Source organism: Ursus arctos, unplaced genomic scaffold (genome assembly GCF_023065955.2).
Source record: "Ursus arctos isolate Adak ecotype North America unplaced genomic scaffold, UrsArc2.0 scaffold_16, whole genome shotgun sequence".
Taxonomy (NCBI): Eukaryota; Metazoa; Chordata; class Mammalia; order Carnivora; family Ursidae; genus Ursus; species Ursus arctos.
In genome coordinates this window covers 42840710-42853422 of record NW_026622830.1, presented here as the reverse complement: position 1 = coordinate 42853422, position 12713 = coordinate 42840710, and the positions used below count along the sequence as shown (strand labels likewise).

The window sequence follows — 12713 nt, the reverse complement described above, 5'->3', positions numbered from 1 at the left end:
TGAGGAGTTCACCAGCACACTCCAGAAAATTGCTGAGAGGGTTCTCTGGTGTTATTGTCAGGTATGGCATATTGAATCAAAGTTCTTCCCTCACATCCATTCTAACCCCTCCCAAATAAATCCCAGAACAGTGGAAGCAGTGAAAATAGCAACATTAGCTATTTTGCATCATTGGAGAGCCAGCTCACTTAGAACCACATTCTCAGTGGATAACTCAAGACATAATCGTGCATGGCAGGGATCTGGGCAGAAATAGGCCAAGTGCTCATTTCATATAGGAAACCCTCCCAGTTCCTAGGTTGGCAATCATTATGCATGGGAACTTTACCTTATGCCATGATTTTTTTCTCTGAGAAATTTAGCATGGAACCACAGTTTCTAAAGATATCATAGAAAGTGTGCTTGAAAGAAAAAAAAAATCAAGCTTCAGATCAAATGTTTTCCCTAAGACTAAAACTAATTAAGACCAATATAGAAAGCACTAATCAGAATAATGAAAATATCCTGTCCGTGTCCAGCATATATTTATAAAAAAGCACAAATAGAGTGGTAAAGCATTTTTAGATGTCAACACTCAAAGCTATGTACTTTTTCCCACCAATCAGGGGGAAAAAAATATATATATATATATATATTTTAAGTAGGTTCCACACTCAGGGTGGAGCCCAACATGGGGCTTGAACTCATGACCTTGAGATCAAGACCTGAGCTAAGGTCAAGAGTCAGGCACTTAACCAACTAAACCACCCAGGTGCCCCCAGGGGAATATATATTTTTTTACGTAAATAGAAGTTCGTGCTGTGACTTACTGGCAATTTTTCTTCTGATTTCTATGAATGAATTCTGTTGCTTCAGGTGGAAACCTGGCTTGTTCACTAACCTTGGTCTACTTTTAGATCTGGGTAATTATTTCTTGGGAGTCACTCAGGGTAAGAATGTGGCTTATTACAACGACACGTTACTCTTCCTTTTCAGGAGTTAGCTTCAGAGAAGTCTGCATTTTCACAACTGAAAAGTAGTCAGATCAGACAGGATAAAGAACTTGAATGCTGCTGAACATTATCACCAGTGCTGGAATCTCTTCCTCTGCTGAAAGAATTCCTAACAGAGCGTTGCATGGATTCTACAGGATGGTAGATCCAAAGTCCCTGAAAGATTTAGAGAAGACCCATGGTTTGCAACTTCACACTTGCAGTCCACCAGACATTTGCCAGCTATCCAGCTGAGTCCACCCAGAAAGAGTAGAAGCATGAATACCTGGCCCTTTCTTTCCACGCATACTGGTCAGTGTAGTTAAAACAGGCAACACTCTAGGAGGGGAAGTAAAGCGTGCTGCTCAAGAAAGGATACAGAACAGAGAAGTTTATTTTACACTATCCGTCCAAGAAAACAATCTCCATAAACCAGTGCAAAATGTGCAACAGAATCAATACGTGTGTCTTAGCTCTGAGAGCCCAAATTGGTGATTTCCTCTCCTGGTCCTCCTTCGGGCAGGTGCCCCATCAGCTAACGCTGGCCTCGGTTTGCACCATTGACAGAAACATTCAACCAATTTGTAGCAGGTTATTTTTACAATTCATACCAGAATGTGTACAAGGGACGGGGGGGAAAACCATACTGAATGAATGATAAGTGATCAGTGCTTAAAGTAAATACAGGGGGCAGCACAGGCAAGAATCCACAGTTTCAATAAATACAAGTGTAACAAGCATGGGTGGGTCTCAACTCGGTGGAATTAGTCTGCATAATAATTCAGCATCATACAAAATCTAGCAGGGCTGTTGAGCAGTGATTGGCAACAACGTTCACAATAACTTATGCCCTTGAGCGAGTCTGCATTGAACACATTCTGGGGTTCCAAAGGTGTCAGTCAGTTCTCTGTTTTCTCCTTCCCCAGCCATCCCTCCAGGATGGGAGGGGCGGAGCTGGGGCAGCTTGGCGGAGGCGTCCCATGAGGAAGGACGCTGGCCCAAGAGCCAGCTGTCAGGGTCCAGTGTACTCAATACCGAGTGGCAAATTGGGACTTTATTGACGACGTCTGTGCAAAGTGTGCTTCTCTCCATTTTCCAAGAAACCAGTGTCTGTAACTCCTGCACGAAAAGCTGTGGTGGCCTCTGGGTCACTCCCTGTCACCCCAAATACCAAGCGACGAGTGCGCATCTCAGGGACTCACGGGCTGGGAAGCTTCTGGTGCTGACTGCCTGGCTCCTCGCGGGTGGGGAGTGTCACCAGGGCCCCTCATCCAAGGCCTCAGGCAGGCTAGAACTATTGCTTGAGAGACTAGAAGGAACCTAGTGAGAAAAAGATGATCCTAATGGCTATGTGGGAAGCTGTCTTCTTCCTGGAAAGCCTCGTGCCCCCTTGGTAATGCCTACAGGACTTCCGGGAGGCGTCCTTGGGTAGGAAACCTCACGCATCTGTTCCCGGTGGCCCCGCCCACATGTTCCTCTACTAAGCACTAAATCCATGCATATTCTGCCGTGCCTGGGATACGGTCCCAGAACACATGGCAGGGACAACCTGTGGATCGTCTGCTAATCCAGAGCCCAGTGAAAGAAGATGCAAGAGAAGCTCTCCATCTCTGGAAGAAAAGGAAGAAAAGGGGGAAGCTCCCCCCCCAAAGTGAAATCATCTCCCCAAACCCAGTCACCTAGGCATCATCTCAAAACATCAGGAAATCCCAAACACTCCCTAGCATCGATATACCCTCTCCTCTCTATTCCTTTGACAGTCTCAGGTCATAAATTAGGTTTGTCTTCCATCCAATAACTTAAAAAAGGAGGAGGGATTGTAGTAAGTTTTGCCTGGCTTGGGCCAGTTAGCAGCCAGTTTTGTTTTTTGTTTTTGTTTTTTCTAGAATCTCAGTCGCTGTTCAAAAATGGAGCTTGAAAATTCACGCGGATGTCAGAGTCTTCACACGGAGGAGACAGGAAGGGGTGGGCGGGAGGCACCCACGGAGGAGGAGAGGGAGCAGGGAGGGGCGGGACAGCCTGGGCCACCGAGGCAGGAGCGGAGGCCTGTGACCAGCGCGGGAGAGCCGGAGGCCCCGGCCCCGAGGGGGCCCGCGTGACTCGGGGTGCGGCTGGATCTTGTATTGCACAGAAAAGGAGGACCAAGGCTCGGCGGGCGGCCGGGCGTGTCAGTGGTCCCCGCACATGGGCAAGTTCACAAACGTGAACACATTGAACTCCGTCATGATGGAGAAGCACAGGAACACGCCGTACAGGAAAAGGCACCCGCACCCGAGCTTCTTGTCCAGCTGCCACTTGTTCAGGTGAACACCAAACACCTGCAACACATACAGCGGGGTCAGAGGGCGCTGGAGGAGGCGGCATCAGGCGGGGAGGGGGGCTTTGGGGGGGAGGGGCCAACAGTGGCCGACCTCGCAGGGCACCAAGTGTCTCTGAGCCCCCCAAGCCCATTGCTCTCATTTTGGAAGCTCAGAACACCAAAATCAAGAAGAAGGGAAGTCAGAACTTTAAAATAACTTTAAAAAGTCGTAATGATGTGACCAATTGACATAGGCACAGAGGCCACCACACTTCCCCTGGACTCCAAAACAGCACTGATCTGTGCCCGCAGCACCTGCTCTGACTCTTCACCCTCTTGTCCCCAAGCAGCCCGTGGCTCTTCCTGAGAACGAATCTCCCGGCAGGTGGTGGCCACATCTCTTCCATTCCCACGCCTGGAGGCAAGGGAGTTGTACCACTTGCTCCTCACTGCTGCTTCCCCAAAACACCCAGCTTGAATTCTAAAGCCTTTGAATAGTCACACTCCATCCTACCTGGCTACAGTCCACATGCGAACCCAGCCTCTCCCCGTTTCCCTTCCTCAGAACCCCGAGTCCCACTCACTGCCACTCTTATCTACAGCACCCTGGCATCCTTCCCCAGGATTTCACTGGTCCCCAGAGAGGCTCTTCCCAACACCTGTCCTCTACCCTATCTCCCACCCTGCACCTGCACTGCACCCACTAGTCTCATGTGGCTGCCCAGATCTGAACGTAAGTCCAATAATATTAAAAACTCAGTTGTTCAGTTGTACCAGCCACATGTCACATGCTCCACATCCACACGTGGCCAGTGGGTGCTGTCAGGGCAGGTACAGGCGCAGGCCACAGGACAAGTTCTGCTGGACAGCTACGCAGCTGAGAGCCGGTGATGAGCAAGAACAGAAACAACTCCATCGTCTCAGTGTCATTCATCCCGCTCTCTGCCATCTCCTCTTTCCAGCTTAGTCCATCTGGTGCCCTCCCTCCCACAACTCTGCAGACCAGCAGGGCCCAGAATTCACTGCTACCACCACCATTCCACTGCACACCACCCCTTGGACCCACCCCTATCCCACCTTACCCTGCTGAAATCCCACCAGCAATCTCTAGAACCACCCCTGGGCATCTACCACCATTCACTGGCCTCTCTCTGGCGCTATTGTCCTCCCATTGGTGGAGCCACAGCCTCAGGCTCAAGCCCAGCCTCCAGCGACTCCATGTTGCTTCCATGCTGCTGACCCAAGCTGGAGGAAAATGTCTGGCCATGCCGAAGGGTCTCACTTCAAACTCAATACCACAAACCTTGAGGGGACCATCTATGGCAATCATCCCACATTTCCCTAAGTGCACTGTCTCTCCCTTTCTTGGATGGCTGTTTCCAGCCTCTCCCCTCTTCTCAGAACCCCCTCACCTCCTTCTCCATCTTTACTCTCAGCACATGACCATGTTCCCATCCACAGAGCTCCCACCACCAGACCTACTTGCTTGCCTTCTCTCCTGCTGGTGAGGCCCCGCTGCCCTCGGCCCTGCCCACGGCCCACTCCTCCACATGTGTACACAACCCCACCTCCCCTCACCACTCAAGAACATGGCCCCGGCAACTGCCCCTCTGTCATCTCCATCTCCATCTCCCCGCCCCACCCCTGGATTACTCCAACTGGGATGCAAGAATGCTGCTAGTTCTCTCCTCTTAAAAAACAACATTTTTTCTGGATTGCCACTTCTCTCCTTTTTTTACAGCAAGATGACTTGAAAGAGTTGTAAATACTACTGTGTCCAATTTCTGTCCTTCTATTCTGTTAACTTGTCCTACTCAACCTTCTGCCTCATTGACCCACACAAGCACCCTCTCATCAAGAACACTGACAACACTGTATCACTAACCTAAATGGCCAATGCTCAGGACTCATCTCCCGTGACAGAGCCAATCACTACCTCCACCCTGAAATACCTTTCCACTTGGCTTCCAGATGCCATACTTTCCTGGTTTTCCTCCTACCTCTCTGACTGCTCATTCTGTTTCTTTTGGTGTTTTATTATCATCATCCTGACCTCTAACTACCAGAGGACACCAAGACTTGGATGTTGGGCCTCTTGTCTTTTCTGTCCTTGCTCACCCCCTTGCTGCCTGCAGCTAATTGCATGGCTTTAAATACTGTCCACATTCTGGGGCCTCCAGCTTGGACGTTTCTCCTAAACTCAGACTCATCTTTCCAATGGCCTTTTTGACCTCTCCCTTGGGTGTCGAACAGGCACTGCAAGCTCAAGATGTTCGAAATTGCTCTTCCCCCACCCCTGAAAAACCTGCTTCTCTTCCATCTTCCCGCAACCCCATTTCAACATCCCAGGTGGTGGCTAGCCCCATCTCCTACAGGTTGTACAAATGTAGCTGTAAGCATGTGCTCTGATGTCAGATGGCTTGGCCCTACATTCATGTGGTCAATTTCTCTAGAAGGCCTCAGATGTTCATCTTTTTTTTTATAATAATTTTTTATTATGTTATGTTAGTCGCCATACAGTATATCCTTAGTTTTTGATATAATGTTCCATGATTCATTATTTGCATATAACACACAGTGCACCATGCAATATGTGCCCTCCTTAATACCCATCACTGGCCTATCCCAATCCCCCACCCCCCTCCCCTCTGAAGCCCTCAGTTTGTTTCCCAGAATCCACAGTCTCTCACGGTTCATTCCCCCTTCTCTTTACCCGCCTTCCTTCTACCCTTCCTTCTCCTACTGATCGTCCTATTTCTTATGTTCCATAAATGAGTGAAACCATATCATAATTGTCTTTCTCTGCTCATCTTTTTTTTAAGTTTTTTTTTAAAGATTTTATTTATTTATTTGACAGAGAGAGAGAGACAGCCAGCAAGAGAGGGAACACAAGCAGGGGGGTGGGAGAGGAAGAAGCAGGCTCCCAGCAGAGCAGGGAGCCCGACGTGGGGCTCGATCCCAGGACCCTGGGATCATGCCCTGAGCCGAAGGCAGACACTTAATGACTGAGCCACCCAGGCGCCCCCTCAGATGTTCACCTGTATAATGGGGTTGATGTAGTGTCTACCCAATGGGCATGTGGTGAGCTCCAAATGGGAAAATGTATACAAAGCATTAAGCACAATGTGTGGCTATGACAGGTATCATAAGCATAAGTCACACGAGAGCTAAAGAACCTAAGCTACAGAACAAAGGATTGCATAGATACCCACTTCTGTGTAAGGCAGTATTTGCCTTAGTGAATCCTTGACATCTGACTCACATCCTGACCCTGTCAATGACCTCCAGCTTTCTGCCTGCCCTTCTGAATTCCTATTCCCTAGCGTATAGACGTTCATGTGCTAGTGTAATTTAATGACCGCATCTCAGTGTTTTCTAATGTGAGAATTCAACTGCATTCTTGTATGTTAACAGATACTTCATGTGGACCAGTCCATGTATTGGTGTGAATCGATTCCCACCAAAACATGTCAGCTGAGTTGGAATATCAAATTATACAAGTAGATATAATGGCCAAGATAGCAGAATGGCATAAACGTACATTGTCAGTAAAATAATGTATTCTTAGTCTCTGAGTATTGGTCAAATGCATGGGTTTATGAAATGCTTATTAACCTGGAACAGGTAAGTAATTGGAATCTGCCCTCCTCTTGACTAATCTTGCAGAAGAAATGGGATCTCCCCTTTGCTTTTGATAAAATGGCTTGGGCTTGACATGAAGCAGGGCATGCTTCTCAGAGGAGGGCTGGCTCCTTTCATAAAGAGGGGAGGCTTTCTAGTGAGTTGCTAGGATCCACTTCTAAAGGAAACAGCCATGAAGGAGACGGGACATCTGGAGGCTGATTGTCCCCATCCACCCGGAAGCCAAGCCCATCTGGTGTCCAAACAAACTCTGTAGCCAAAAAACCCAAGGGCGGGGGTGGGGGGAGGAGTCACAGGAACTTGAGAGGGGATGAGCTGTAGCCCTACCGTGACAAAGACGGAGGCCAGGAGTAAGCCCACGGAGTAGATCAGTCCTCTGCTGTTTAGCCGAATCTGTAAGAAAGGATGTGCAGTTAGGCTTCCAAAAAGGCATCTGCTCAGTGCAGGGGCTGAAGCAACTCTGAGTAGCGGTCAGTCCAAATCTCTCCTTTAGGATGGCAAAGAAAAGGGAGCTTGGACAGCCACGCTCTGCCATGGGGAGCAGGGACATGCACTTTACTAGGACAGCCGGGGTGCCCTTGTCTTGTTCCCTCTCAGTCCAACCCCGTCCTTCCCTCCAGAGGTGGTACCCACTGGGCTGTCCCATGGCCACTTGAATTCTCTGTCATGTTTGGCCTGATTCTTGGTGTCCACAACACTATCCTGTGGACCTGATCTCCAGGGAGCATGTGCTTTCTTGACATACAACTTTTAGGGTAAATCTCACGACATGAGGGATGGGAGCAATATTTTGAAAAATATTACTAAACTTTTTTTAAAAGATTTTATTTCTCTATTAGAGAGAGAGTGAGAGAGAGACAGAGAGAGAGAGAGATCACAAGCAGTGGGGGAAGGGCAGAGGGAGAGGCAGACTCCCCGCAGAGCAGGGAGCCTGATGCGGGACTTGATCCCAGGATGCTGGGATTATGACCCGAGCCAAAGGCAGACGCTCAACCGACTGAGCCACCCAGCCGCCCCTAAACTTTTTATCTCTTTTGCATTAAATTGTCTGTGAACTCCCCCCAGACTGGACGGGAAGAGGTGGATGAGTCTTGCTCTTGTAAGCAAGCAAAGACAAGGAAAGAGTTAACATTCCACTCCTGATATTCGTAAAAGGATTTTGTTTTGTTAGTCTTTCAGAGTAAGACAGTGGGGTTAGCTGCCGAACACTGAAGAGAAAGAGAGAAACAATTTTTGGAATTCTTATAAAATAGCGCTGTCCAGTAGAAATTTCTGCCACGATGAAAATGTCCTTTATCTGTGTTGTTCCATACGGCAGCCGTTAGGCACAGGTGGCTCTTACAACTGAACAAAAATTTTAATCTTATCTTCAATTAATTCAGATTTACATTTAAAGAGCCACATGTGATTTGTGGCTGCAGTACTGTGCAGGTGGGTGGGGAATATATAGAGGCCAACCCAGCCAAAAAAGGTTACATAGAGTTTCTTTCATTGTGTAGAGAAGATGTCTCTTCTGCCTTGACCTAGGTCAAAGGTCATGAGGTCGGCTACCCCGAAATAGGAGGTATGCCTTAGAGCACCCATGCTCAAAGCTTCCTCTCTGGACCAGTGTCGCCTGGGGGCTTGCTAGAAATGCAGGATTTCAGGCCCCTCCTAGAAGTCCTGAATCAGAAACATTGGGGATGGGTTCATCCATGTGTTTTAACAAACCCTCCAGGTGGTTCTGATGCATGAGAAAGTTTAAGAACCACTGGCTTTGAGCCAGTACTGAGGCTAAATCCACCTCTGATCTCCACGGGTTTTGGGGCTGGGATTTTGATATTCATTTTCACCAGGTCTCTTAGAAAGCCTTATCTGCATTGAGGTTTGGGGACCATAGAGCCCCCACCAACATACACTGTTCTGCTAGGAGTCAAAGACTCACCTGTATCCACAGGAAGGAAAAGCAAGTCAGGTTGATCATTTCATTAGAGAACTGAGTGGTTATTATTTGTAGAAGTGGTTTGGGGCCCTTCTGACAAGGTTCAAGGTGCCTCTTGCCACCCTTTTACCAGGTCACCTCTGGGGTGTAGATATGGGAACAGGTAGGTGTCTCTGTAGGTGGGTGTGTTCGGTTTACCTTTTGGTGACAGGAAACTCCATGCCCTTAACAGTCAAAACCTTTGTGTGGGACTCAAGAGCATAACATATCTCCTTATGCAATGTTCTGTCACAGAGGGAATGCACTGGACCCTCTCCCCTGCAGGCACAATCCATGTGAGCCAACCATCTGCTGAACCCCAGCTGGAAATTATTCCTAGCCACCAAATGCCTTCTTAAGAGCAAAGGACTCAAATCAGATCTCTGTGACACTAAAGCAATGGGTTGACCTGGATAAGTCCGCGTAAAAAAAATGAGGGATCGGATCCACCCCTGTCCAGCTGGTAGCTTATCTTCCTGCAAACCCGCCACCTGGCTGTAGAGAGATTTCCTCCTTTCATCAGCTGTGTAGGTATAGAGAGGCCAGTATCCAGGAGTATATCATGAATGCCTTCTAATGAAAAAGTATTCTGTCCGTACTGAACCTACGATAATCCCACATGTACCCTGGTCAGAGTTGCACGGGAGGGGCAGGGCTCCTCAGAGCAAAATGGCAGCTCCTACGGCAGAGTAAGAGCGTGCTGGAGCTGTCCACGTCACGCAGTCCTTGGGCTCACCCTGAAACTGTGAACACACACTCAGAAACCCTTTTGAGCTCTTAACTGTCAACATTGCATGGATTCTGCTAAGCACATGGCCAGTGCATTCCTAGCCCAGCTCACCCTTTGAGCTCTAGGGTTGAATCCTTGTCAGCAAGAAGAATTGAGTAAAGTGATTTCTTGCCCTTAGGAAACCCAGAGCCAGTGACAGCCAAGTTCTAAGCAGGAAAGTTCTCTTTGGCCAAGCCTTCTGTCTTCAAATTCAATTATATTCAATTAGAGCTTTGGAACTTTACTCTTCCTCCATTGACATAAAATCTCATAGAGTGGTGCTTCTAAAATTCTAAATCTGGCTCCAAAGACTAAAGACAACTGACTTGGTGGGGTTTCTGAGTATTTTTCACGTTTTCACCTTTTTCTCTGCAGTCTTCCTTTGGTAACAGATTGCCACATGCACCCAGGGGTAATTTTTGTTTTTTCATTCATTACAGACCTGGGCTCTCAAAGCCTGTATTGATTCCTTGCTATCTGAACCCCCACCTCCACACAGACATGACAGTCAGGAATTAGGGTTCCTTCAGTTGCCTCTGGGTCCAACTTGAACATCTCCCAATCACTGGAGACTATGGATAGTTTGGGGCAGGAGTTGGCCAACTATGGGCCATGGGCCGAGTCTGATTTTGTAGATGAAATTTATTGGAGCTCAGCTCGTTCATTTGCATATTGTCTACTTCTGCAGTGACAGAGCTGAGAAGTTCCATAGAGACAATATAGCCCACCAGGCTTAAAATAGTTCCCCTCTGGACCTTTCCAGAAAGTCTGCTGACCTCTGGTTTAGAGCATGGGCTCCAGATCCAGCTCACTGAACCCCTTCTGAATCCCTGCTCCGTCACCCACTTGCTGTATCATCATGGAAAAGTGACTTAACTTCCCCATGCCTCAGTTTTCTGAGAAGTAAAATGGGGATAATACAATTCCCACCTCATGAGGTGGTTGTGGGGATTAACTGAATTATTCCATGTTAAAAAGCTTGAACAGGACCCAGTGTATAGTGAGTTCTCAATGTGTCTAGGCCATTATTCTCCACTCAACTCAAGAGCTGCCTAATTCCTTCCCTGGTACCCCTAGCTACTTCTTTTATAAACCCACCACCCAGCAGCCCCCTGATCAAAGCCTTAGCAGATGACAAACACCATGAGGGTAGGGACCACGTCTGATTTTATCCTCTGCCTGGCACAGGAGTGAGCACAGACCACATGCTTCAATATGTAATCAATAAATAAATGATGAATCCATTTCCTTGCAGAAGTGAAATGGAGCAGGGCACACTGCTCAGAGAGAGGCTGGGAGCAGGGAGACCCTGGCCACCATTTTTGGATGGTGTTCCAGAAACAATGCAATCCTGTCCAAAATTCCCCAGTTTATTTTTTTATGAAAGCATATAGCCTTTTTTTTACCTAACATTTTATTATGAAAGTTTTCAAGCATTCAGAAAAATTGAAGGAATTACACCATTTTATTATGTCATTTTACAAAAGGGTTCGATTATAGTTCACAGGTCTTCTGTTTCTAGATGTAATTTCCATATGGTGAAATTCACAAATCATAACTGCACTGTTCAATGGGCTCTGAGAATTGCATATACCTGTGTAACCTAAACTGTAGCCATGATAGAGATCACTTCCATCTTCCCCAGAAAGTTCTCTTGTTTCCTCACCAGGCTCACCCAGGATTAATCACTGCTTCTAAGTTTAGCCAGTCCAAGAAACTTCATATAAATGGAGCCCTATAATGTGTGTTCTTTTACACCAGGATTCTTTTACTTAGCATAATTTTTAAAGATTTCTTCATTTCCTTTGCATTTTTCATTGCATCAATAGCTCATTTCTTTTTATAACAGCATAAACATTTCACGGTTTATCTAATTATTCTCCTATTTATGGACATCTGGCTTGCTTCCAGCTTGTGGCTATTAACATGCATCGATTTATAATTCACAAACACAATGAAAGGAGACCTACAGTAGCCCCTCTCACCCACAGGAGAAGCAAGAATGAAGATGGTGAAGACAGCCAGGGGGTCCGCTGGGATCTCAAACACACTCTTTCACACCCCAGCATCCCCTCTCTCTGGCTGGTCATGAGGAGCCTCTCCAAACAGGGGAGATGCACCTTCCCCACCTTGGCACACTGCTGTCTCCCTTTTGAAACCTCAGTCTGGTCAGATGGGGTGCATACCTCCTTCTCACCTCACCTCTATTCTGCCCATCACTCCCTTAGTCCTTTTGTCTCTTCTAAGTTCACTGAGCCCTCGCTGGCCTTATCCCCACTTCTGATGCAGATCATGTCCTGACCTTGTCTGGGTAGCCTTCCTACCTCCCCAGCTAGTCCCACTGCCCTGATGGCAGATGCCTGGGTCTTCAGTTTTCTCTCCTTCCACCCAGTACCTAGTTCCCCACTTGCCTACATACACTGTACGTTTAAATAAGCATCTGTAGGTGATGTTGAACACAGTGTATGTTTGTGCATGTGTATATGTGCATGTGTGTGCACACACATGGGGTGTGTGTGCAAACTGGAGGCAGGCTGGGTGGCAAGGGGCAAGATTGCAGAGTTGGATGAAGAGACTGACGTAGGGGTGGCCTTAGGCTGATCTTTTTTTTTTAATAATAATCTTTTATTATGTTATGTTAGTCACCATACAGTATATCCTTAGTTTTTGATGTAATGTTCCATGATTCATTATTTGCGTAGGCTCATCTTTTTAAGCAACAAAATGAGAGGGCACCAAAAATAGGCTTTTTTGTAAAAAAAAATTGAGGCATAATTTGCATACAGTAAAGGTTCAAATCTCTCCTATTGGCTAAGTTTTGACAAATGCATGTAACCATGTAACCTACAACCCCAAAAGATATAAAACATTTCCATCACTCCAATAAGTTTCCCAAAGGCAGCAAATTTAACTCGACCTCCTCAAAAACTAGTTTCTTGGGGCGTGCTAAGCCAGACAATAGCATGGACCCTTCTCATCTCTGGACTACCTTTGCAAGACTTGGAGTTCTAGCTGTGCATAGTGTTGATCTAAACAATGGTTTCCCTGCTTCCTGAGTCACAGATTCAGGGT

General features: G+C 47.2%; 1 protein-coding gene across 1 annotated transcript in view; it reads right to left on the bottom strand.

Annotated features, from left to right (window-relative positions):
- Positions 1 to 1351: 1351 nt before the first annotated feature.
- SLC24A3 (solute carrier family 24 member 3) overlaps positions 1352 to 12713 on the bottom strand; it is a 472071-nt gene continuing 460709 nt past the window's right edge. The window contains exons 16-17 of the mRNA XM_026502959.4: positions 7240 to 7305; positions 1352 to 3289 (exon numbers count right to left, since the gene is read on the bottom strand). Of these exons, the coding sequence (XP_026358744.2) occupies positions 3140 to 3289; positions 7240 to 7305 (216 nt within the window). The 3' untranslated portion in view covers positions 1352 to 3139. The remainder of the gene's footprint in view (positions 3290 to 7239; positions 7306 to 12713) is intronic.